Source organism: Sus scrofa, chromosome 5 (genome assembly GCF_054392235.1).
Source record: "Sus scrofa isolate SSC_HxYL_T2T_F1_AM1 chromosome 5, Sscrofa_HxYL_maternal_Yorkshire_Landrace_v2.0, whole genome shotgun sequence".
NCBI lineage: Eukaryota > Metazoa > Chordata > Mammalia > Artiodactyla > Suidae > Sus > Sus scrofa.
The window spans coordinates 6,996,249-7,022,843 of NC_139387.1; the positions used below are offsets into that span (position 1 = coordinate 6,996,249).

Here is a 26,595-nt window from a genome sequence, read left to right on the forward strand (position 1 = left end):
GGAACCAAAGTGGCTGCCGCCCCTCCCCCTTATCAGCAGGGCCCTGGGGAAAGGGGCTGCCTGACCCTCCCGCCTTCCCTGGCCCCTGACCTTGCCAGGGGCAAAGTCCTTCAGGCCCTGGATGGTCAGCTTGTCCACGGGGTGGATCTTGTTGTAGTCCGCTGGGTCGGCGAAGGTCAGGGGCAGCAGGCCCTGCTTCTTCAGGTTGGTTTCTAGAAGGCAGAAGACACTTAGTCCACAGGGACAGGTCCCGCACCGCCCAGATCTGCAAGGAGCCTCGCCATCCAAGCCAGATAGGGCTCTGGGAGAGACAGCCCTGGTCCTGCCGTGGTGGGACACACTGGGGCAGTGACCGTGAGAACCAGGGTGGCTGCCCTCCCAGTGACGTGGGGCCCCGTGTTGGGTCCCCGTCATGTGTACTCTGTGCCGTGTTTCACAATCGGAACATCCTTTGACCACGTGCCCCAGACTTCACTTGCTTTGGTCGGCAGGTTTGGAAGGAGACCAGCACATGCTGCAGATGGAGGCTGAGGCGGCCACACAGCCTGTGCACGGCGGTGGACAATGGGAGCTGTGTGGACGCAGCCTGGAAACCAGACACCGGGCTCTAGGCCCGCTGGGGCCTTGGGCTGCCAGTGAGGGAGTGGATGGGGCTGGGCCCCGGCCCCAGCTCACCGTGGATCCTGGCGAAGCTCTTGGTGATGATGGCCCGGCCCCCGAGGTGGCGCGGCTCCAGGGCCGCATGCTCCCGGCTCGAGCCCTCGCCGTAGTTCTCATCTCCGATCACCACCCACCGGATGCCGTGTTGCTGTCAGAAAGGGGAGGAGTGAGTCTGAGGGAAGGGGGCTCACCTCCTGCTTAGCTCTGGGGCTCTCAAGGCTCACAGGTCAAGAACAAGTGAAGCTGGAGGTGGCTCAGGCCCAAACCAGGCACTGGGAAGATGGTGACAGACAGGGGCCCTGACTGCAGGGGGCCTGGGAAGGTGTTCAGACGGGAGGCAGGTGGGGGGTGGAGGGCACAGCGTGGGAGCAGAGCCAGGCAGAGGGAATGCAGCGGGGGTGACAGACGTGGGACTGCCTCCACGGCACTGGGACACAGTTCAACTGCTGAGCTGCCGGTGTGGACTCGGGGGTGGAGAGCACCCACCCTGCCCCACCAGCCACCAGGAGGTGCCAGAGGACCCCCACCCCTGTCCCCACCACCTCTGATCCACCTTGTAGTAGCGGGCAGTGTCAGGGACAGGACCAAACTCCTGGGTGACAGCATTGCGCACGGAGTTGGCCTTGCCGTTTTCAATGTTGATGGCACCGATGAGCAAGTTATTGGAGATGTTGTCCAGGTGCCCACGGAACTTGAGCCAGGGGCCAGCAGCCGAGATGTGGTCAGTGGTACACTTGCCTTTGACCTTGAGTGGGTGAGCAGAGAAAACAGGTCAGGGCATGGCGTCTGAGTGGTGGGTGAAGGGTGAGGCCTCTAGAAACAGGCAGTGGACCCCAGTGGCTGCAACCCAGGAATGGTGACAAGAAAAGCATGTCAGTGGGAGTTCCCGTCGTGGCTCCGTGGTATTGAACCTGACTAGGATCTATGACGATGTGGGTTCGAGCCCTGGCCTCACTCAGCAGGTTAAGGATCTGGCGTTGCCGTGAGCTGTGGTGTAGGTCGCAGACACGGCTCGGATCCCGCATGGCTGTGGTGTAGGCCAGCAGTTATAGCTCTGATTCGACCCCTAGCCTGGGAACCTCCATATGCCACGAGTAAGGCCCTAAAAGGGACAAAAAATAAAAAAAAAAGAGAAGCACGTCAGGCTTTCACATATGGTCTGCAGTCTTGGCATCACCACACTCAGGCCAAGAGGGCTCAGGCCAGACTGTCGCCCACCCCCCAACAAAGGGGCAGAGACCGGACATGGAGGACAGGTATGAGATGCCCAGGCCAGAAGACCAGCTACAGACCTTGTGTCAGACACACAGAGGAGCCAAGGGATGTGTCTGGGTTTTGGCTGGTGACTGATCAGTTTCATCTACCTCGTGGGCTTAACAGCGGCTGTGTCACCGCCTGGAGACCCCTTAGTAAAGAGGGTAAGTGCATGCCTGACACGCGCCTGAGGCCTCTGGCCACACCACAAAGGCCAGTCTGCTCCACTCCCAAACACAGGCCGTACCCACTGACACCAGTGGTGGGAACAAAGGAATCAGTGGCTTTGGAGACCTGCTATGCAGGGTCACACCTAGCCCCGGCCCTCCCTGTGCCGCATTCACACCACCAGAGGTGGCCCTCACTAGCTGCAGCTGGACTGCTGAGCCAGACAGCAGCTGGCCAGACCCGCTCTGCTCGGTCCTGGGCAGTGGGAAAGGGGACCGTGGGTGACAGATGGCCTCGGCGCCCTGCCGCCAGGCCTCCCTTCCTGCCCCACCCTGATCTGGCCTGTCTCCTCCACCAGGGCCCGGAGGCGGGCGAGCTGGCGGGCAGGGCTGCGCTCCCCAGCCCCTACGCCACCGACCTTGATGAGAATCTGCAGGTCCTCCAGGTCTTTGCCGTCCCACTTGTCGAAAGGCTCCAGGAGCTGCAGGCGCTGGCTGGTGGGGCTCACGTCCACCCGCTGCCCGCTGCTGTCCTTGGGGGGGTGCTGGTACGTGTCCTGTCCAGGGTCGAACTCCTGCAGCAGGGGACAGGGCGTGATGGCACCACACGCTCAGTCCCCACATGGACAGGCTCTGGCCCCTCCCTCCTAGCGACAGTGGCTGCCTGGGGTCCCCGGGTCGAGGCGGCAGTGGCAGCGCCTGCTCACCGCTCGGGGAAGCTCGTCTGCGTCCGGAGCCTCCAGCTTGAACTTCTTGCCATCCTTGCCTGTCAGGAAGTCAGTCTCTGGGTTGAACTTGAGGGTGCCAGCGATGGCCAGGGCGGTGACAATCTGAAATGGAGGTGGCCCGCCTGTTGGTGAGCACCCAACACGAATCCCGTCCTCCCACCTCAGCAGAAGCCCAGACCAAAACCGAGACGGAGCCCAGGAAGTTTCCAGATCCTGCACAGCCCACTCTTCCCGAGAGGGGACCTGCACAATCTCTGGGACCAGGGCCCTTGGGCCTGCGGGTGCCTCGCGAACCCTCCTCTGGGGCCTGGACCTCAGAGCCCCTCAGAGGCAGGGCCATCTGTCCTGGGTGGCGACTCTGAAGCTCCTGTTCACGATGACAACTGTACTAAACAAGACAGACGCCTGGCACCGAGGGAGCCCGCCAGGGGCGCCAGGGAGCCCACCGCCTGGGGCTGGCCAGGCTGTAGCGCTTGGCTTCTGCTCCAACGAGCCCTCGTCCTGGGTGCCGACCCTGCCTCAGCTGCCCTGCTGGGTCAGATGGCCTGGCCCGGTGTCCCCACCTCCCCGAGGCCACCCCAGGACGGGCCGGGCCCGGCAGGCTCACCTCCGGGGACGTGACGAAGGCATGGGTCTCAGGGTTGGCGTCGTTGCGGCCTGTGAAGTTGCGGTTGTAGGAGGTGACAATTGTGTTCTTCTCCCCCTTCTTGATGTCCTTTCTGCCAGGCCAGAGGGGACAGACTTAGGGAGGTCTGGCCTTGTCAGCTGGCCCGCCTGCCTAGCTCATGGCAGAGGAGGGGGGTGGAAAGACCCCGAGACGGTCACCTCCTCCGGGCACGCTCGGCACAGGGGACCCTCGGGCACCCGCAGTCTGCTTGAGGCCACCCGGGGGAGAGGCCAGACCGAGGTCAGGGCTGCCTCCTGTTGAGAGGCTCCGGCAGAGCCGCCCACTGTGCACTGTGTGCCTTAGGATGAGGCCTCCCTGGCTCCTTCTCGCCAGGCCAGTGCTGCTGGGGGCTCTTCTCTACCCCTGTGCCCAGCTTTCCAGTTCCACCTGGGAAAGTCTTTTTTTGCTTTTTAGGGCCACAGCTACGGCACATGGAAGTTCCTGGGCTAGGGGTCGAATTGGAGCTGCACTTGCCATAACCAAGGCAACGCCAGATCCCTGACTCACTAAGCAAGGCCAGGGGTCGAACCCGCATCCTCCCGGACACTAGCTGGGTTCATAACCTGCTGAGCCACAACAGGAACTCCCTGGAAAAGTGCAACAGCCCCTGAAGCTGGGTTGAGTGTCTTCTCTCCACCTCAGTAACATCTCCCCTCAACCTCCCGGGCTCTGTACCCAGGACGCAAATCTCCACTTCTCACCTGTCCCACTGGCCAATGCAGGGGCCGCAGGCATTGGCCAGGACGATGCCGCCCACATCCCTCAGGACCTGTGCCTGCAACGGGAGAGGGAAGGGAATCACAGGGCAGGCCGGTGGCAGCTTGAGGGGTCAGGAGCTGCGTGGGGACCCGGGGCTGCTCCTGGGACCTGTACCAGCCCCTGCCTCCAAGGCTGTGGCCCGTCCCGCCCTGAGGCCACACTGCTGAGCAGCGGGGTGGGGGGTGGGGGCACTCACGTAACCATCCCGCTCAATGGTGGCTCGGATCTGCTCAGAGCCCGGTGTGATGGTAAACTGGGACTTGCACTTGAGTCCGTGAGCCAGTGCCTGCTTGGCCACGGCTGCTGAGCGCCCCATGTCCTCATAGCTGGAGTTGGTACAGCTGCCGATCAGACCTGGCGCATCATGGTGGGGGCGGGGGGGGGCAGGAGTCAGGAGGAGAGTGACCAGAGCTCTCCGCCCGACCTCCCCCTACCAGACCTGATCGAGAGTTCACCAGCTGTGCTGGGCCAGGGCTGTTCTTACTGGATGCAGCCTACCTCCCTGTCTAAGAGTAAAGGACCGGCTCCTCTTGACCCTGCCGCTGAAGGGAAGACGAGGGGCCGGGGAACAGGACACGGACCACCTGGGACAGCCACTCCTGCAGGAGTGCAACCCGCATGTGTGTGCACAGCCACGCGCCCACACGAGAACCCACAGGGACCATGGCTGGGTGAGGGCTTACGGGAGGTGCCGGTGTCCCTCGTTTGTACTGTCGCATTCTCTGGCTTTCTAATCAGAGGAAGGAGAGGGGTTTTTTGTTTTCTTTTTTGCTTTTTAGGGCCGTACCTGCGGCCCATGGAAGTTCCCAGGCTAGGTGTCAAATTGGAGCCGCAGCTGCCCGGCCTACTGCACAGCTCATGGCAATGCCAGATCCTTAACCCACTGAGCAAGGCCAGGGATCAAACCCACATCCTCATGGATCCTAGTTGGGTTCGTTTCTGCTGCGCCGCAACGGAAACTCCCAGGAGTTCTTTTTAAAACATCACCGTCATTCAAAAGTCAGTAAAGACTGTCTGTCACTGCAGACAGTCTCTCTCACCAATGCAACAATTTCTTTTTTTTTCCTTCGCTGCACTCGAGACAGATGGAAGTTCCCAGGCCAGGGCAGAACCTGAGCTACAGTTGCAGCCTGCACCACAGCTGCGGCAACACCAGATCCTTAATCTGCTATGCTATCCGGGGACTTAACAGCCATTTATTTTCTAGTTACTAAGATACCAAAGATTTCTCTTTGGTTCTTTCAACTAACAGGGCGGAACACATGCTACGCACTCCCTGTCAGCACCAGGGAATGTGAGAACTTGCCCCTCTTCCCGGCAATTTTTAATGGGTAGGTACAGTGTCACTGCCACTTTACAGATGGGGAGGGAACTGGGGCACAGGAGGTGAAGGACTCTGCTCACGGTCGCCCAGCTATGAAGTGGCAGAGTCAGATTCAAATCTAGGCCACCTGGGTCCACGTGCTTCAAAGCCACACTAGACGGTGACAACGGCAGGCGCTAGTGACACAAACATGCCAGCGTGTCCGTGTATGTAAATCATGTGAAGTAAAATCAGGCATCGTGGTTGGTATAAGGAGATGCTTGTAAAACAGAAAAACACCCCCAGTGTGCCGAGTACACAGAAACATGGGCAAAGAGCTCCGAGAGCTGGTTCTGCCTGAGGGTTGAGATCCAGGGTATTTTAAAATTCTTCTTTGTCAATATTTCTCTACACGGGTATACATATGTTTTATACCAAGAAAAACAGTTTCTTCAAAAAGCCTTAAAGAAAAAAAAACCAACTATTTCTGAAAGTGCCCGGCACATTCAGGAAGGACCCTGTGGTCAGCACAGGCGACTGGGCGCTGCCCTGGGTTGGCCCTGGGCAGGGGGAGGTGCTCACCTACTCGGATGTCCAGCGGCCACCCCTCCTTCTCTGCCACGCTGCCCACTTCCGCCACGGGGTGAGCCAGGTCAGGGGTGAAGGGCCCGTTGATGTGTGGCTTCAGCTAAAGGACAAAAGGCAGGAGGAGAGAGCAGGTCTTGGTGTGTGGACCGCCTCTCTCTTCAGGGCTCACCAAGTCATGCGGGGCCTGGGAGGCAGGCCAACCCCTGCTCGCCTGGCTCAGACCTCAACCCAGGAAACGCCTGAGCAACAGGCACCATCCATGCACCAGCCCCTGGGATTCCTCCAACCCCACAGGCTGTTATCCCAAGTCTGCAGGTGACAGAGCTGCCATGCTTTGCTCAAGGTCACACAGCTGGGAGATAGCAGAGGATGGAATGAATCAAGGCTGCCAGCTTCCTAAGCCCATTTTCTCCCATATTGTGGTGCTTCTGGAATCTTAGGAAAACACAGACTTAAGGGCCAGATACTTCTTAGGGCCACGCCCACAGTATATGGAAGTTCCCAGGCTAGCAGTTAAATTCACCAGTTTAGCTGCCCACCTACACCACAGCCATAGCTATGCAGGATCTGAGCCAGGTCTGTGACCTACACCACAGCTCACGGCAAACGCTGGATCCTTCACCCACTGAACGAGGCCAGGGATCAAACCTGCAACCTCATAGATGCTAGTCAGATGCGTTTCTGCTGAGCCATGACGGGAACTCCCCAGATACTTTATATGTGATACCTTTTTTTTTTTTTTTTCTTTTTAGGGCCACAGCTGCAGTGTATGGAAGTTCTCAGGCTAAGGGTCAAACTGAAGCTGCAGCTGCTGGCCTACACCACAGCCATAGCAAGAACCAAGCTGCATCTGGGACCTATGCTGCACTTTGTGGCAATGCCAGATACTTAACCCAAAGAGCAAGGACAGGGATCGAACTCATATCCTCAGGGACACTATGTCAGGTTTTTAACCCGCTAAGCCACAATGGGAATTCCTATATTTGATAATACTTATTAATCAATGTGAAGCATTTAGCAAAGCACCTGATACACAGTCAGCGTTCAATAAACGTTAGCAATTATTACCCTTGGCCACTCCGCTGCTTCTGCTCCTCTGACCCACCCTTCCTCTGGCCTTCCAAAGCCGCCCTGTCTACAGGTCTCAGGGTGCCAGGCTCAGGCCTGGGAATTTGGGGCCTTGTCCTCTGAACTCTAACAAAGCAAGCTCAAGTGAAATCTTGGCTTCTGCTAAAGCTGAAGAGGGGACAAATGTTTCTGAATCACTAGCCACCGCCACCCCTGCTCTCCCCTAGGCTACCTATCCTTCCTGCTGCCCTACCACTCCACTGTGCCTGACTCAGCCAACGGTTTGCAGACACACTAGGGAACCAAAAGCTTAGGAGCTGTGCTGGGTGTACAGGCAGGGACCTGCCCTGGCTCTCCCCAACGCCCACCAGAAGTCCCCAGACGGGGTCTGATCGCCCATCCTCAAACTCCTTGGAACCAATTCCCTTCCTCACCTCGCTGAGGTTAATTTCAATCACTTGGTCATAATGGCAGCCAGGGTCAGGTACCAAGTGGTCCTTGAATTCGTCAGCGAGGTTGGCAATATCTGAAATTAACAAGGGGGAGAAAGAGGCATGTAAAGCAAACTGGTCATAAGCCTCCATCCGTCCATCCACATGAGCCACAGGTACCTGGCACCTGCCCAACCCTGAGCCCTGGGCACTGGCTGGGAAAACAAAGAACAAAGCAAACACCACAGGACACTGTTCCTGGCCTTGAGGGGATCGCAATCAAGAAAGGAAGCTATCGGCCAGAAGTTTCAACATAGTATGACAGAGGCACCCAGGAACAGAGGGACACGGAGAAGCACTGAGTTTTAAAGGAAAAGAAGTCACATGATATAAACACAAGGGAAGGGCCTTCTAGGTAGGACTCCATGTGCCAGAGCTTAGAAACAGACACACTCTCCCCAGGGCCCCCTGGCCTCGGGCTCCCCCAATTCCCCCTCATCTCTCTTCAGAGGCTCCAGCAATCTCTCCTGCAGGCCTTATTTCCAACTCTGGGCTTCAAAGAAGCCAAGCTAGAGCCTCAGGGAAGTTGGGGAAGGCTGAGAAAGTGTTCTTGTTCCTAACGTTTCCGCTAGGGCAGGAATTACAAACAGAAGCAAATCCATGTCATTTCCAGAGCTTCCTGTAGAGGGCACTGGGGACCAGGCCAAGGAGAGCCGGTGTTCAGACACCTTTCAGGTGGAACTTCAATTCCCATCCTGAGGTACGGCCGCCTCACACCCTGAGAAGCTGAGAGCTACAGACACCCCGCTCAGGAGCAGTAGGGCACACATGCCTCAGCGACTGCGAGGGACGCCTCGGAGCCAGTCTGGAGGCCCCTGGTTTAGACCCCCACTGGCTCACCTGCCCGGCCTGTCTTGCTCAGGTACTTCTTCATCCTGTGGTTGTAAGGAAACACGGAGGTGGTGGCCCCGATCTCTGCGCCCATGTTGCAGATTGTCGCCATGCCTGCGGAGAAGCAGAGCCCACGGGCAGGGCTGGCTGAGCAGCTGGTGAGGGTCCCACACCCCTGGTTAGGTCTGCACACATGCCTTCACACCAGGGAGCTGGCATCATTCTTTCCCTCGCTCGCACTGTCCTTGTGGCCCATGGTTAACACAAGAGCCAGTAAAGAGAGGCCACGGGGCCAGAGCTCAGTGTCCCAGCTCCGAGTGGCCACTGGGTGGGTGGAGTGAGGAGGACACAAGATTCAGCCCCTACAAGCCGTGCTCCAGTTCTGGGTCTGGCTGACCTGTCGCCATGTAATGAAAGCTGACCTGGCCAGACTGCCCAGTCATTACTGTGTCTATCTGCAGGTGAGCGAACCGGCTCAGGTCCAAGGCCGGGCCATACAGCAAATGCAAGCGTGGCGTGCAGGCCTAGGTCTCTGCGTGGTGTGCAGGCCTGCACTCTTTCCAGCAATACTACCGGAATGATGTGCACTGCCTGGACAACGAGCCGCCCACAGAGCTGAAGGGGTTACAGATGTCCTGACTGCTCTCAGGACTCCAGCCTCACGGGTTATGGGGACATGGGTCTTGGCTTCTTACCAACTTCCTTTTTTTTTGCTTCTTAGGACCACACCCACAGAATATGGAGATTCCCAGGCTAGAGGTCTAATCTGAGCTACGGCTGCCTAGCCTATACCACAGCAATGCCGGACCTTACCTGCATCTGTGACCTACACCACAGCTCACGGCAACACCAGATCCTTAACCTACTCAGTGTGGCCAGGGATCAAACCCACAACCTCATGGTTCCTAGTCGATTCGTTTCCGCTGCGCCATGACGGGAACTCCACCAACTTTCTAACTGAGCTGTCCAGTGGCAGTAAGGACCACCTAAAGAGTGACCCCATTTCACTGGAGGGAACAAGGGCCAGCTGAGCTGAGGCAGGTGCCTGGGGAAGTCTGGACCAAATCCTCTCTCAGGCTCGTGCCCGGTCTACCTGGATTTCCAAGGGCCCAGGCACTGAGACCAGGGCACCCGGAGTGGTGAGTAGGAAGGGGCTGGCTTCTCCCGGGTCTGGACACTAACAAGTGATGGCCTCTCCTTCAAAGGAAGAGAGCGGGCTCCACCTTCAGCCAAGACAAGATGTAAGAATGGAGCGACTTCATGACCCAAGCCCTGGCGCTGATTCCCCGTTCCCACCACCACCCTCTGTGGATTTTTCTCCTGGATCACCCAAGGCAGCCCAGGGCCATGGCCAAGCTGGTTCAGGGCCTAACTCCGTGCGGCCACAGCTACCCGCCATCCTTGAAGGGCCCCGACTCAGACAGTCTTGGACTAGACCGTCTCCCCTCTACCTCAAAGTGTCCACCCGAAGTCTCTAAACTGCCTGGGCGGCTTCTCAGGAGGCCATCCACTGCTTCTATGGCTCGACTGCAGGCCCCATGAGGCCCAGTGCAGCCTGAGAGCCATGTCCCGTGGCCGCCTTCCTCACCAGTGCAGGAGATGGAGTCCACGCCAGGCCCATGGTACTCCACGATGGCACCCGTGCCACCTTTCACGGTGAGGATGCCCGCCACCTTCAGGATCACATCTTTGGGTGAGGTCCAGCCAGAGAGCGAGCCCGTCAGCTTCACACCAATCACCTGAACAGTAGGGCAAGAAAGCAGTCACAGCCCCTGCATGCCACGCGCCACGTCCCAACCAGGAATCCGCCTGCTGGCATGCCCATTTCAGCGTATTCAGCCCTGCCTCCTCCCCAGAGGTCTGAGCCTGAGCTTTCCTCCCACCCCCTTTGGGCCCCACACCTCCCACTCCTCCCCACCAGCCACCCCTCTGCTGCCGCCTCAACAGCCTTTGCCCACCCCTCACCTTGGGGCACTTCAGCTCCCAGGGGATCCCGGCCATGACATCCACGGCATCAGCACCCCCGACTCCAATGCAGATGCCCCCCAGGCCACCGCCATTGGGGGTGTGGGAATCAGTGCCGATCAGAAGAACCCCAGGGTACGCGTAGTTTTCCAGAATGATCTGAAAAAGAATCCAAGACCTTGGAGTTCCCATTGTGGTTCAGCCGAAATGAACTCAACTAGTATCCATGAGGATGCAGATTTGATCCCTAGCCCTGCTTCATGGGTCAAGGATCCAGCGTTGCTGTGAGCTGTGGAGTAGGTCGCAGATGCGGCTTGGGTCTCGCGTTGCTGTGGCTGTGGTGTAGGCTGGCAACTGCAGCTCTGATTTGACCCCTAGCCTGGGAACTTCCATGTGCTGCAGGTGCGGTTCTAAAAAGGGGAAAAAAAAAAAGAAGAATCCAAGATCTTAAGCTTAAAAGCCCTCAGCAGAGAATGGAGGTAGGGCTCCCGAGGGTTCTGCAAATTCCCAGGCATTCCTCCAGGATGGAGCCTCTCCAGTGAGGCCTGGACCTGGGAGAGCTGGGTGGCGTGGCTCACGGACAGCTTGGACAGTTCCTGACTGTGAGACCTGGGCTTTGTAAGTGCCTCCCCGAATCTCCGTTTCCTCATCTGTTAGCACGGTTATAAAGGCCGCCCCATCTTGACCCCGGGATTGTGATGAGAACCAGATGACCTGGGATGCAAGAATATGTCCTGTGACAAGCCCGGGGACATGTGCTGACCACACTTCCTGCCTCACATGGTGGACACGTGGAGTGTGCTTATCTAGCTTCTCAACAGGGCAGACCGTCTTTCATGGCCTGACTCCAGCACCCGCAAGGGAGCACTGGGGACCCGGTGGAGCTCAGGCCAGGAGTTCTTCCACTGCTGAACTGAAACAAAGTACAGACAACGCCTCTCCGGCCTCGGCAGCCTGGAAGCGGCTCGGAGCCCAGAGCAACTTGCTTAAGGAAGATGATGACTTGGCTCATGACCTTTCCTGGTTCAGGGTCCCTGCTTCCTCGAGGCCCCTCTCCTAGCTGGGAAGGAGCTGGCCAGGGGCAGAGTCCCCAAATACCTGACGAAGCTACAGGGGCAGCTTCCCAGTAAGATCTGCCCGCCACCCAGACACCTGAGATGCTGGCCACTGGGGGCTACACGACTGCTCTAGGAAAGCCGTGGCCAAAACGAACCACGCCTGGGTCTGGGTTCTGGCCTCACCACCTTCTAGTAGTCACTTCCTCTCCAAGCCTAGGCTTCCCATCTAAAAAAGTTGCTGGAATTCCCGTCGTGGCTCAGTGGCAATGAACCCGACTAGCATCCTTGAGGACGCAGATTCCATCCCTGGCCTCGCTCAGTGGGTTAAGGATCCAGCGTTGCCATGAGCTGTGGTGTAGCCTGGTGGCTACAGCTCTGATTTGACCCCTAGCCTGGGAACTTCCGTATGCCACGGGTGCAGCCCTAAAAAGACACACACCCCCCTAAAAGAAAAATGTTGCTAACGACAGTGTTCGCCTCATCGGATCACAGCAATCACTCAATGGAACAGGCACATCAAGCTGTAGCAGTGCCTGGGAGAGGCATTGTTTGTATTTATTATTTTGCAGCAGGCTTCTTCATCTGAGGCTCTGCTGACCTGTCAGATGGAATTACACCCCGACACACACCTAAGGATGTTGGGGAGGACATACGAGATCGAGGACGTGAAAGGCTCTGTGAACTGTCAGAACCGACTGAATGGGGGCAGGCTCCCCGGAATATCACAGAACCCCAGGACCTCTGCATCGGGCGAGGCATCTTGCCCAGTAGACTCAGCAAGGTTCGAGGGGGCTCGGCTCCTTGGAAACGCATCGAGTTAGAAGACCCGGTTTCTTCCCCAGGAACGAGGCAGCCGGCTGGGAGAACAGGCCAGCACAGAAGAAATCCCTGACAGAGAACAGCTGTTGGAGAGGACACCATTTAACTGTTTCAGTTCTCTGGCCCACCTTGCCTCGGCCATGTGCAAAGATTTAAAACTAGTTAACCTCTCAAGTTCCTCAAGGTTGGAAAAGGCTGATCCGTGAAGACCAGACACAGAGAATTCAGTTTGGTCGCACAGCAGAGACCGACTGTGGTCCACGTCAGAGGGGAGTGATCAGTGCAGACCCGAGGACCGCAGGAAGCAACACAAAGCACTGGCTGTGGCGGTGACCTCAGCGGTCGGATGGGGGTGTGGCGGGGAGAAGGGTATTTAGTCCAGAAGGCTGGACTAACATCCAGAAGGTAAAACTGGAAAGTGAGCCATCCGTCTGCACGACACACGTACACTGAGGACCTATTCTCTACTGACTGGCACCGGCCCGAGCTAGCGAAGAGAGTGAGCCCCCGTTCCTGTGCCTGCAGCGCACGAAAGGCCGAAGGCAAGGCACCTGGCACACACCGTGCTCGTGATGAGACGGGCCCCCCAGAGGATCACACACGGAGCCGAGCGCTGGGCCCAGAGGGCCTGGGACTTCACGGCGGGAAGGGGAGAGCGTGCAGAGGAGGAAGGCTCACCAGGGCCTGCGAGGCGGAGGGAGAGGGACGAAGGCTTGACTTGGACACGGTGGATTAAAGCCGCCTGACACCAAGGGCAAAGAAGGGTAGAGCTGCACAGAGATCACGGGATCCCCGGCAAGTTCCCTTTTAAAGGAGCAAATGCATCAGGCTGTTCGCCTCGTTGGTGGCCAGTGGCAGGTGTGAGCTGCCAGCACTCACAGCTCCAAACTTTGACCCCGAAGCTGCCAAAAAGGCCTGGGCGTTTGTACTGAGGTGGAACAGGGGACACTTGGATCGAGGTCAACCTGACAACAAAAGGCCAAGCCTGGGTCCCTGACTCCCAAGCCCTGCTGCTGAGAGGCTCTCTGGTGCCTGCAGACCATGTGACCTGCCCTTCCCAGGGCGCCCCTTCCTGGCCAGGGCCATGGTCTGAAAGGGCAGAGTGGGGATCTGCGGGCTCTGGTTTCAGAGTGCGGCAGTGCTGAGAGCCCTCAGGGTCGGATTACAGCCTGACTCAGCTTGTCCTGAAGGAAGGCCGGGAAGTGAGGCCGGGAAGTGAGGCCTGGGGAGGGTCACCTTGGGAAGGTACGATGGAGGCAGGTTTCACAATCAGGATGGATGCAAACGGACTCTAAGCAGTACACACCCCACAAGCCAGTCAGCGAGCCTGAGCAGGCATGAAAGCTAAGCACCCATCTCCCCAGAAACACACACAAACACACACACTTGAACTTACAGACAGAACTGCCTAGCAAGACATAACCCATCTTTGGGGAGACCCCAGGAGAACGCCTGCCCTAGGCAGCCACGCGGCCTGTGGTCCCTCCATCCTCTGGAACACCAGCAAGGGGCTGAGGCCACCAAGCAGCACAGGGGGGTGGAACTCTGACGCCAGGGCCAGGCTGCCTGGATGCGAAGCCTGGCTCCACGATCGGCCAGCTGGGTGGCCCTGGGCGAGGAGATGAACTGCTCTGCGCCCCAGTGTCCCCATCTGTGAGGTGTGGACGATAAAACCACCAGCCTCATAGCATCAAGGCGAGGCCAGGGTTACCATCTGCAGATAGTGGTGGCTGGCACACAGTGTGCACTCATCAAATTAGCTAACCACTCAACAAGGCAGAACACTCGTGGAAGAAAGCAAAACAGAAGACAAATGGTACCACAATGCTTGGAAGAAGATGTGGCAGGAAACATGTCACCTTAAAATGATGGTTACCAAGCGGGTCAGAGGGGACTATTTTATTTATTTAATTTTTTCCCCCTTTTATTATTATTTTTAATTAACATAGTTGATTTACAATGTACCAATTTCTGCTGTACAGCAAAGTGACCCAGCCATATACATATACATATATATATATGAAACATACATATACATATATATATATATGAAACATACATATACATATAAGATACATATATAAGAAAGTTACATATATATATCACCGGGTCACTCGGTTGTGTGTGTGTGTGTGGTATAGAAGGGACTCTTCTCTTTCTTATGTTGGAAGGGACTACTTCAATTTCTCACACAGAGAGTGAGAATGTATAACCTGACATACAAAAATTAATTTTAAAATGAAAGAAGAGGAGCCTAAGGGCTCGGAGAGGTCATCCAATTCCTCCTCGGCCCCGTGAACCCCCTGCTCCCGCAGGCCCGCAGGTGCTCTCTGTTCCTGAAGGGCAGCCTGTTCCCCTGCCCACACCCAAAGGCGGCCAGGCCCTGCTTTACCTGGTGAATGATTCCGGAGCCAGGCCTCCAGAAGCCCACGCCGTACTTGGCACCTGCAGTTGCCAGGAAGTTATACACTTCCTGGTTTATGTCCTGTTGAGACAAATCAATAACCAGGGCATCAGCAACAGTGTGCTCGTGCCTCCTCCCTTCACCCCACCCCGACTCCGAAATGCTGGCACCGTGAAGACAGGCCCTCTGCCGGAGACTTCGACAAACAGTTTCCAAAAGGCTTGGACGGTGGCCCACAGTCCGCCGGCAGGCCCAGGAGAACAGCAAAGGTACAGAGACACAGCTCCTTCGGTGACACCTGGCCAGGGAGTGGGTCCACATAAACCCTTCCCCGCACCGGGTCTCAGGTTCCTTACTTGCGGAAGGAACTGGGCTACATCGTCTCCAAGGGTCCCTCTGGCACTTGAGTCCTCTGTGAATGGGGGAGGGGGGTGGAGCCACCACAGGATCAACTGGGACCCTGTCGGGAAGGGGAGCTGTCAATGGGAAGCGGTGGATGGAGTGGACAGCCGGTCCCACTGCACCTCACGGTGGGTGGTTCTCTCTCCGTGGGCGCCCCACGGGTAAACCTGGCTGACGCATACGGAATGCCCACAACGGAAACAGCACCGCGCTCAACGTCCTCACTGCCCATCCCACAAGCAGGGAAGGAACCGCCACCCGTCCCATTTTATAGATGCAAAAACAGAAATGTGGGAGTTCCCGTCCTGGCGCAGTGGTTAACGAATCTGACTAGGAACCATGAGGTCACAGGTTCGATCCCTGGCCTTGCTCAGTGGGTTAAGGATCCAGCATTGCCATGAGCTGTGGTGTAGGTTGCAGACGCGGCTCGATCCTGCGTTGCTGTGGCTCTGGCGTAGGCCGGCGGCTACAGCTCCAATTAGACCCCTAGCCTGGGAATCTCCACGTGCCGCAGAAGCAGCCATAGAAAAGGCAAAAAAGGCAAAAAAAAAAAAAAAACCCAGAAATGCGGAGGTGAAATAACCTGCTGGAGATCCCAGGGTTAAACAGAGAAGCCAGTGTTTGAACCTAGGCCTATCCAGCTACAAAGTGCTCCATTATAATAAAAATAAAGCCACCTCCCTTAAAGGAGACTGCATCTCAGAACACCGAGGCCGCTGTCTGGCATGTCATAGGTGCTCAACACTTGGTATATGGTTGACGGGCCCCAAATACTGTCAAATGGATCACGTCCTGAAACTTGAGTTTCAACAAAACAAACAACAGGATGGGTCCCATCCTGCCTGTAATTCGAAGGCTATTTCCTCACGGGGAGGAGAAGGCTTCCCAGCACACGGATGTGAGGCCAGGGTCTATGTGGAAGACAAGGCACTTCCCTGGATGGGGGAACCCCGGGGACAAAGGGCTAGAAGCACAGCAGATAGCACAGAGATGCAAAGAACTCAGAAATGAGAGCTGCTAGCCTCTGGGCATGGGTGGTGCTCCAAGGCAGAGGAGGCCTCACGGTGGGCTCTGCTGGACCCTCCATAAAACACCCTCCAGGAAGTTCCTACTGTGGCTCAGCAGGTTAAGAATCTGACTAGTATCAATGAGGATGCGGGTTTGGTCCCTGGCCTTGCTCAGTGGGTTAAGGATCCGGAGCTGCTACAACCTGTAGTGTAGGTCACAGATGCAGCTCATATCTGGCGTTGCTGTGCCAGCTCTGATTCGACCCCTGGCCTGGGAACTTTCATATGCTGCAGGTGCAGCCCTTTAAAAAGATAAAAAAAAAAAAGTCTCCAGGAGTTCCCGTCATGGCGCAGTGGTTAACGAATCCGACTAGGAACCATGAGGTTGCGGGTTCGATCCCTGCCCTTGCTCAGTGGGTTAACGATCCGGCGTTGCCGTGAGCTGTGGTGTAGGTTGCAGACGCGGCTCGGATCCCGCGTTGCTGTGGCTCTGGCGTAGGCCGGTGGCTACAGCTCCGATTCAACCCCTAGCCTGGGAACCTCCATATGCCGCGGGAGCGGCCCAAGAGATAGCAACAACAACAACAACAACAACAAGACAAAAGACAAAAAAAAAAAAAAAAAAAAAAAAAAAAAAAAAAAAAAAAAAAAAGTCTCCAAACCATGCAACCCTTTACTTAAATCCCAGACCAACCACTCGCTCTCTTCGGAGGGCCCCCGTGTGGCTCCCCCAGGTCAAAGAATGGCAGACAAAGAATTTGGGTCCCCACAGCAATCTCTTTCTGATTCATAATAAATACATTGTTTTTTCATTCACAAATCAGTCATTTATAAAATTGGTCCCGAGGGTAGGAGGCAGCTGGTTGTGTAGATGGATTTGCTCGTGTGTCTTCGAGGGGGCGGCCTGAGGCAGAGGGGTGGCCAGAGTGGTGTAGCAGAGTCTCCACCTGACCTCAGCCTCCATACCTCTCTGGCTGTCTGTGTGACCCTGGACAGGTCACTGTGTTTCTGTGAGCTCCAAACAGAGGAACCCTTTATAAATACATGTAAATGTGACCATATCCCACTCCTCCTTAACCTTTCCACAACTCCCAGGATGGTGCCCACAGCCCTCAAGGCCCTGCCTGCACCTGTGCCCACCCACATCACAGCTCCAATCCCACAGGCCCCCTTCCAACTCCACCAACACACCAGGCTGCTTCCTGCCTCTAGGTCCTTGTATACTCTGTTCCATCCAGAATGTTCTTCCTTATCTGCTCAGGTGTCAGCTTACATGTTACACCCTAAAAAAGTCTATCCTGGGAGTTCCCATCATAGCTCAGTGGTTAATGAATCTGACTAGGAACCATGAGGTCGCAGGTTCGATCCCTGGCCTTGCTCAGTGGGTTAAGGATCCGGCATTGCCACGAGCTGTGGTGTAGGTTGCAGACTCGGCTCGGATCCCGTGTTGCTGTGGCTCTGGCGTAGACCGGCGGCTACAGATCCGATTAGACCCCTAGCCTGGGAACCTCCATATGCCGCAGGAGCGGCCCAAGAAATGGGGAAAAAAAAAAAAAAAAAAAAAAAAGGCTATCCTTTCCCCCTCCAAGTCTAAATCAGACACCTTTCTTACACTTTCACAGAATCCTACACTCTCCCTTCATATCACACATGCAAACTGGCAGTTACCAATCTGCGTGAATGCTTAGCTTTTCTCCCTGCTAGACGCTAAAGCCAGAAGGCAGAGGGCAGAGCCCTTGTGTGTCAGGCTCACACTGAGTCCCAATACCTAGCAGTGCCTGGCACATAATAAATGTTCAGTAAGCATTTGTTAAATAAATGAGGGAAGGAGTTCTGAAATCCTGTGATTCTGTGACTCTCATCTCCAGAAGGTAGATTAAATCCCTAGAGCAAGGTGAGGGCCGAGCCCTGGAGGTGGGGGACCTGCTGTGGGGTCTCCATCTCTGGGGCTGAAGAGGGAGAACCCAGCACCCAGCACTGCAGGGTCCTCTGTACTCTTACCAGTTACCACCTCCACTGCTGCTAACATGAAAACCACCAGCCAGAAGGCTGGGCTCTTTAGCTGAGCGGAGCTGCTGTGCCACCAGGACAGAAACGAGTGGGCCTGGGAAGGGGCTTGAATGAGAAAGCTGCCCCAAGCGTTTCCCATGGGCCTGAGAGGCAATCTGAGCTGTGCTGACCCTGGGAGCCAAAGCACTTTCAATTGCATGCCCTGCTCTGTGCCCAGCGGGCTGCAGCCCTGCCAGCATTCAGCTCCTGCCAATACCCCTCAAGAGCAGTGCTCGTTCCCACTCAGGGGGTTGCGGAGGGTGTTGGCCCAGAGCTGGGAGAGACCTGCTGTTGCCAAGAGTAGACACACTCAGGGGTACCCCAACCTGAGCCTGCAGGGAGGAGCTAGACTGTGGTTCATGGAAGGGTGAGGGGAATCCAAAGAAAAAACTCTTTGGCATGGCACCCACCCCCTCCACCCTGTCACGCACAACTCCCCGGGGAAGAAAGGCTGCAAAAGGGGCAAATCAGAAGAGAGGACACTGAGTGGGGGCTGGGATAAGGGGCTGGCCCTAACCTCGCACCCAAGCAGTTGTGGGACTTGGCCGCACAATGCCTCCACCACCTCTAATTTGCCAACAGTGACGATATGTGCCTACCTCCCTGCCATGGTCCTGAGCGGTCAGGTGACAGCACGAGTGACCACATGTGATGATGGCAGCAAGGTGACTTTATGAAGTCCCCTCTCCAGAGCAACTGGCAATATGTGTCAGAACCTGCTACTTCCATCATTTTTCTTACAAAATATTCTGTTATATTACAGCAAAGGGACCAGAAAAGAATACCTTTAGTGTAGTGAGAATGAGAATGATTTTTGTTTTCTTTAGGCTTTACCAGTATTTTCTAACATCTTCATTGCAGCAAATGGTATTTTTAGAATTAGAGAAAAGCAAAAACAATTCAAAAACAAAAGACTACACCAAAGAGCCCATTAGAATTTGGGGGTGATGCCCTAGTTCAAGGGCTCTGCCTCTTATCCCATGTCACACCCACTGCCCCCTCCACCCCTCCCATGCCACCTGCAGCTCACCTTGGCCCGACGCAGGTCTTTCTCGCCCCCGAGCTGGGCCTCGATCAGATGGTCACAGTGGATGGTGGAGGGCACGGCCACCTTGGGCAGTCCACTGCTGATGAACTGCAGCATGGCCATCTGGGCCGTGGCATCCTGCATGGCCACGCGGTCGGGCCGCAGACGGAGGTACGTCTTGCCCCGCTCGATCTCCTGGTTGGCCGGGTCATCCAGGTGTCCATACACAATCTTCTCTGAGAGGGTCAGAGGCCGGTTCAGTCTGGAGGGAGAGGGGAGGGGTTGTCTGGTACTGGCAGCACAACCCCCGTCCGCCCACAGCCTTTCCCTCTCCGTGCCCACAGCCATCCTGACGGTGGGCAAGGAGGGGGCCCTGTGCTCTGTGGGGGTGGGGCCAAATTGGTCCTGCTTGCTGTGGTACCTCCAGCACACTGTGCAGCGCCTGGCACGCCCTAGGTCAAAATCACTTGATGAACGACCTCACGAGAGGTGGTTTTTCTCAAGGATATTTGCTTTTCTGGCATATTAATCACTATTATCTGATGAGCACTTATTACATGTATATCTCATCATTTAATCCTTATTGTATCCCTGTCATTTAATAAGATGACCAAGTAGAAACAGCGAGTCAGCAGAGTTCAAAGCTCATGTTCACGGCCAGAGTCTCACTGGGGATCCTCTACTTCTCTGGCCACGGCCATCTCCCCTCTGTACAGTCAGCCCCGCCAAGACACAGAGAACCCGCACCTGCACCCCCAACCCATCCTCCACCCACAACCCTCCCCTTCACAGCAGGAGGCCTCCCTACCCTATTACGATTTCCCATCAGCCCCAGTGGCTCTCACCCTGTTAAGACAAGGGTGGCTAGCAGCTCTCAAGAAGAGACAATGCTTCCGGCCTCTCATGAGACCCTCTTCCTAGACCTGTTTCACTGTGGAACACACCCCTCCCTTCCTTGTCAGGGCCAAGACGCCAGTACAAGCCCAGGCCCTGGGGAGGCACAGTACCTGCCAGGACTCAACCGCCTCCTGGACACACAGACGGAGCTGGGTGAAGCCAACTCTCACTCGCTCACCTAGGGGCTCCCTGCTGACTCCCTGCTGCCACCCACTCGGCACAGCCACCACCCCTCCCTCTGCCTTCCAGCATCCTCAAAGCTTAGGCCAAACCTGAGGCCTCCTGGGAAGGAGCAGAGTTCCACTCACACCCAATAATCGGACGAAGAGCCAGCGGCTCTGGGTTTAGATCTGACCCTATTATTAAACCCACTGATAACCAGATAAGCCACTGCCCTTCTCTGGAGCTCACCTGTCCACCACTAAAGTCCAGAGCTTGGACTGGAACGTGATAACAAACAGCACTTGTATGGCACATACCTGTTTTTAAATAGCTTTACTGAGGTACAATTGGCATGTAATAAACCACACATAGTTAAAGCATTCGATCTGTTAAGTTCTGACACACGAATATATCTGTAAAATCACGGCCACAATGAAGTTAATGAACCTAAAAATTTCCATGCTCCGCCCTTTAATCCTTCCTCCTGCCCTCATTCCCGAGCAACCACTGATGCACTTTCTGTCTCCACCGTTTGATCACACTGTCTACCTTCAGCCCAGCACTGCCCTAAGCACTATGCTGTACAGAACTCATTTCACCTCGCAACACACATGAGCAAACTGAAGCACAGTGAGGTCAAGTACTTTGACCCTGGTCATGAGCTAGCAAGGGGCAGAGCTAGAATGCAAGAAACCAAGCGGTGTGACCCACGGGCCAGGCTCTTTACGTGGCCTTACACGGTCTCTCAATAACATCTGGAAACTCAGAGCACAGCCTGCAGTGTTCAATTATTATTATTACTGTTTTTTTTGGGAGGGGGTGCACCTGTGGCATATGGAGGTCCCCAGGCTAGGGGTTGAATCAGAGCTACAGCTGCTGGCCTACCCCACTGCCACAGAAACACAGGATCCTTGAGCCACTGAGCGAGGCCAGGGATCGAACCCACAACCTCATGGTTACTAGTCGGATTCGTTTCCGCTGCACCACGACGGGAACTCCTATTATCATTATTGTTATTGCTATTACCAACGTGACCCGGCAGGGAAACTTCCTTCTGCTAGCCTGCCTTTCGGCCCCCCGACCCTTGGAAGCAAGAGTTCCCTGGAGTGCTGGCTCTGTGGGCAGCAGCAGCAGAGCCACTGGAAATTCTGATCATCTCTACAGTTCTGCTGTCATGAGAACCTTGAATAAAAATAGCACTGGCCCAAAGTAGAGCCTGCCCCTTTTGTGGCAGCATCGCCAAGGCTGGTGTACAGCAATGACTCACTGCTCAGAGCACAGCCCCTCTTCCTGGATCCCAGGGGAGGTGAAAAATAGCACATGGGCTTTAAAAACAAAGACCTTGACAGCAAATGCCTGAAGCTGGATAAAAAAGCCTGACAATGACAAAAGCCTAAGGATGAGTTAGTTCATCACCTTATTTCCTTGGGGATTAACTGAGGATGGCAAAATGGGTCCTCTTTGTCCATCTGTCCTGGCCCCCCCACCGGATGACAGAGACCCAGTTCTCAGGAACAGAGTCAGGCCCCTCTGTCATGGTTAGGGGCTAGTTTCCCTGCAAGGCCCCTGGCCGCCTAAAATACTCATATCTATTTTAATGCAATGGCATCTTCTAATTTTATTTTTTATTTTTTGCCACATTTTCAGCATGTGGAAGTTCCTGGGCCAGGGATCAAGCCTGTGCCACAACAGTGACCCAAGCCACTGCAGTGACAGTGCTGGAGCCCTAACCCACCCTGCCACAGTGGGAGCTCCCTCACTAGCATCTTCTTATTTATTCATTTATTTTTCTCTTTTCAGGGCCGCTCCCGCGGCATATGGAGGTTCCCAGGGCAGGGGTCCAATCAGAGCTGTAACAGCCAGCCTACGCCAGAGCCACAGCAACCCGGGATCTGAGCCACATCTGCAACCCACACCACAGCCCACGGCAACACTGGATCCTTAACCCACTGAGTGAGGCCAGGGATCGAACCCGAAACCTCACAGTTCCCAGTCGGATTCGTCGACCACCGAGCCACGAAGGAAACTCCACCAGCATCTTTTTAGAACAGCCTCACTCCCCTCTTCTTTCTTTTTGGAAGGGTTTCTCAACTATGGCACCACCAACGGTTTGGGCCAAATGACTCTGCATTGTGGGGGCTGTCTTCTGCATTGCAGGATGTCTGACAGTATTCTTGGCCTCTACCCAGGTAGAAAACAGTAAAACACCACCCCAACCTGGGTTATGACCACCATCAGTCTCCAGACATCGCTAAATTCCCCTGGGGGCAAAATTAACCCTTCGCCCTTACCCCTAGTGAGACCCACTCCTCAATGAAAATGGAACATCCTTTGTCTGTGCTAATCTGGAAAATGCTGAAAGGTGCTGCTAGAGCTTTTCTGGTTAACACAGGGTTGGAACAAAAAGGCAAAGAAAAAATTTTAGGGGGAGGGTGAATTTTGGGTGAATTTTGTTGATAAAAAAATTAACCCCCCCCACCAAACAGGAGTTCTCGTCACGTCTTAATGGTCAACGAATCTGACTAGCATTCATGAGGATGCAGGTTTTTTTTTTTTTTTTTTTTTTTGTCTTTTGTCTTTTGGTTGTTGTTGTTTGTTGTTGTTGTTGTTGTTGCTATTTCTTGGGCCGCTCCCGCGGCATATGGAGGTTCCCAGGTTAGGGGTTGAATCGGAGCTATAGCCACCGGCCTACGCCAGAGCCACAGCAACGCGGGATCCGAGCCTCGGCTGCAACCTACACCACAGCTCACGGCAACGCCGGATCGTTAACCCACTGAGCAAGGGCAGGGACCGAACCCGCAACCTCATGGTTCCTAGTCGGATTCGTTAACCACTGCGCCACGACGGGAACTCCGAGGATGCAGGTTTGATCCGTGGCCTCTCTCAGTGGGTTAAGGATCCAGCGTTGCCATGAGCTGTGGTGTAGGTTGCAGACGTGGCTTGGATCCCTCGTTGCTGTGACTGTGGTGTAAGCCAGCAGCTGTAGCTCCAATTAGATCCCTAACTGGGAACCTCCATATGCCGTGGGTGCGGCCCTAAAAAGACAAAAAGATGAAAAAATTAAAAAAAAAAATAATAAAAACCCCCAAAACAATTCCCAGTACCTTAAAGGGCAGCTTTTTAATTAAATTTTTGGCCACACCTGTGGCACATGGAAGTTCCCAGGCCAGGGATCAAATCCAAGCCGCAGCTTTGACCTATGCCACAGCTATGACAACACTGGATCCTTAACCCAATGCACCAGGCAGGGGATTGAACCTGCACAGCAGCAGAAACAATACCAGACCCTTATCCCACTGAGCCACAGTGGGAACTCCTGGTTAATTTTTTAAAGCAAAGACAAAATGGTGAATAATGCTCTTTTGTCAAGTTATCTCAAAGCAAGCGTCTATGTTAACTCTCCTTCTAAGCATGACGAAGAGCAAGGGGGAAGTATTTCTGCACACTACAAGAAAATCCATTATTTTTCCACTTAGCTGTGACCCGAAAGCCCTAAGAATAAATAAAACAGTGTTTTCTGGGGGGAAAGTGCAAAAGGTCTCACAGTGATGGGGACAGGGGTTTCAAGGCTGACTGCACGTTAGAACCGGCTGGCAAACTGGCCAGGGCTTCTAACACTTTGATAGGCACTCCAGCCACCTGGGGCTCCTGATAAAACTGCAGATTCTGACTCAGTGGGTCTGCAGTGGGGCCTAAGGTTCTGCATTTCTTTTTTTAGGGCTGTACCTGTGGCACATGGAAGTTCCCAGACTAGGGATCAAATCGGAGCTGTAGCTGCCGGCCTATACCAGTCTCAGCAACTCGGGATCTGAACTATGCATGCGACCTACACCACAGCTGACGGCAACACTGGATCCTTTAACCCACTGAGCGAAGCCAAGGACTGAAACCATATCCTCGTGGATACTAGTCAGATTCTTAACCGGCTGTGCCAGGTTCTGCATTTCTCATAAGCTTCTGATGCTGCTTGTTGATGCTGATGCCACTGATACATGGACCACATTTTTAGCAGTAAGGCCCGCAGCACCTGAGCCACATTAGGAGGTCCTTGCTATAATTAGGGATGCCCCGCTGGAGGTCCTTGGAGATGAAGACTCAGATAATCCCTTAACCCTTAAAACTGAACTGGGGGTATCAGTAAACAGGAAGCAAAGTGGCAAAAGACAGCAAGGGTTGGATGGTGGCGCGGGCGCTGGACAAGCGCCTGGAGACAAGGTCCCCTCACTCGATCGCTGTGCGGCCTTGGGCAAGCTGCTTGTCCACCTGAGCCCCGTCCTCAGCTGTAAATGGGTGTACGGTGTACTCGCATGTGATCTCTCCTCCGCCCAGGGTCAGGTCGCCACACAGGGAAGCGCGCAGCGCTGTCTGTAGCAAGTCGAGTCCCGGGCACAGTGCTGGCTGCTATGCACTACCAGTCCCCGCTCCCCACCCCCCTGTGCCAGCTTCTAGCCCAGGACCTGGCACACAGGGGAGGAGTGCTAAGATGGCTGCCATTTCACCAAATGAGCTAAGACAGGCCCAGAAAAAAGGTATGCTCAAGATTCCACCTGTGCTGCCTTCTAAGTCTCAAGCCTGGGCTCTCCCCTGGGCTCATGCACCAAAGAGGAAATACATGCGTTTTTTTTTTTGCTTTTTAGGGCCACACCTGCAGCATATGTAAGATCCCAGACTAGGGGTCAAATTGGAGCTACACCTGCGGGCCTACGCCACGGCCATAGCAACGTGGGCTCCAAGCCGTGTCTGCAATCTGCACCACAGCTCACAGCAATGCCAGACCCTTAACTCACTGAGTGAAGCCAGGGATCAAAGCAGCATCCTCATGGATCCCAGTCTGGTTCGTTCACCTCTGAGCCATGAAGGGAACTCCATGCATGTATTTCTGAACCCACCAGGCCTGCCAGATCCCCAGAGAACTTGCTGAGGCTTAGTCATCTGTCCTGGAAAGGGTGGCTGGGAGGTTCAGGCCACAGCACCAAAGAAGGCCTGGGACCTTCCCTATGGGCCACATCTCCAGGCTTCTCGAGAACACCTGCCCTTTGCAGAAAGGGCAGAATGTCCACCACTGACCTGGAGCACCCTTCCTCGGCAGGGACCTGTGTACCCTAAATGACTCGATCCTGCCACTGTCATCCACCATCCTTCGTCGTCAAACATCTCCTACGCGGCCCCGGAGGGGCGGGCAGCACCAGAAGCCCCCACACCCTTTGGTGCTCTCCGCCGCCCCCGCCGTAGCCTTACCGCTTGCGAACGATGTCGATGTTCTTCTCAAGCAGGTCATAGCGGATGTACTCGTGGGGCTCGAAGTGGCTCATGGCCACCTTGGCCCGCTGGCACAGGACTGAGGCCACATGGTACTGCCGCACACCCAGGGCTTTCTGAAAGAGGAAAGACATCAGCAGCTGTCAGGGGAGTGTTTAGAGCGGGCCACCCCCCTACGGGCGCAGTGTGGGGAAAACAGCCAGGCATTAGAGTGTCAAGAGCTCTCAGCGCCAGTCAGTTCCCTCACCTGAGGCACAGGAATGACACAGCAGCCACTAAGGACACAGCATGTGGAAGAAGAAAGCACAAGGGACTTGGATAGTCAGAATTTCTGGGACCAAAGTCGAGTTCTATATCCATTTAAGAAAATCCTGGAGTTCCTGTTGTGGCTCAGTGATTAGCGAACCTGACTACCATCCATGAAGACATGGGTTCGATCCCTGGCCTCGCTCAGTGGGTTAAGGATCTGGCATTGCCATGAGCTGTGGTGTAGGTTGCAGATGCAGCTCGGATCCTGCGTTGCTGTGGCTGTGGCGTAGGCTGGTGGCTACAGCTCCGATTGGACCCCTAGCCTGGGAACTTCCATATGCCGTGGGTGCGGCCCTAAAAAGGAAAAAAAAAAAAAAAGAAAGAAAGAAAGAAAAGAAAATGCTCCATCATCTGAGAGCCAAAAAGGATAGGCAATGAGGATACAAGCTGCAGCGACCATACAGTCTGTGGGGAGGTCAAATGAGAACATCTGTGGACGTCCTCAGGCTGGTCAGTCGAAAGCACTGCCCACACGGTACCTGCTATTCTGCCGCACTGCAGCGTCCTTGAGGCTTGGGATTAAGCTTAATTTGTCTTATTTATCTGTATCTGGACTACCTGGCACATATTAGAGATTTACTTCTAGTGGATAAGCTGTGGCAGAGTGAAGCTATGGGACCTCTGAGACTAGGTCATAAAAATGACCGCTTCTGCCTGGTTTTCTCCTTCTTTGAATGCCGGGGCGGGCGGTGGGGGGTGGGGGAGACAGTCTCTCCTGCTG

General features: G+C 55.2%; 1 protein-coding gene across 2 annotated transcripts in view; it reads right to left on the reverse strand.

Annotated features, from left to right (window-relative positions):
• The window catches only part of ACO2 (aconitase 2), a 56,881-nt gene that overhangs the window by 888 nt on the left and 29,398 nt on the right, over positions 1–26,595 (reverse strand). For both annotated transcript variants that reach the window (XM_085024737.1, NM_213954.2), the window contains 16 exon segments: positions 25,545–25,681; positions 19,251–19,509; positions 14,751–14,843; positions 10,482–10,640; positions 10,105–10,255; positions 8,526–8,630; positions 7,629–7,720; positions 6,121–6,226; positions 4,432–4,589; positions 4,178–4,251; positions 3,417–3,528; positions 2,789–2,911; positions 2,501–2,656; positions 1,214–1,405; positions 676–808; positions 91–212 (listed from right to left, as the gene is read on the reverse strand). In XM_085024737.1, the coding sequence (XP_084880863.1) occupies positions 91–212; positions 676–808; positions 1,214–1,405; positions 2,501–2,656; positions 2,789–2,911; positions 3,417–3,528; positions 4,178–4,251; positions 4,432–4,589; positions 6,121–6,226; positions 7,629–7,720; positions 8,526–8,630; positions 10,105–10,255; positions 10,482–10,640; positions 14,751–14,843; positions 19,251–19,509; positions 25,545–25,618 (2,109 nt within the window). In that variant the 5' untranslated portion in view covers positions 25,619–25,681.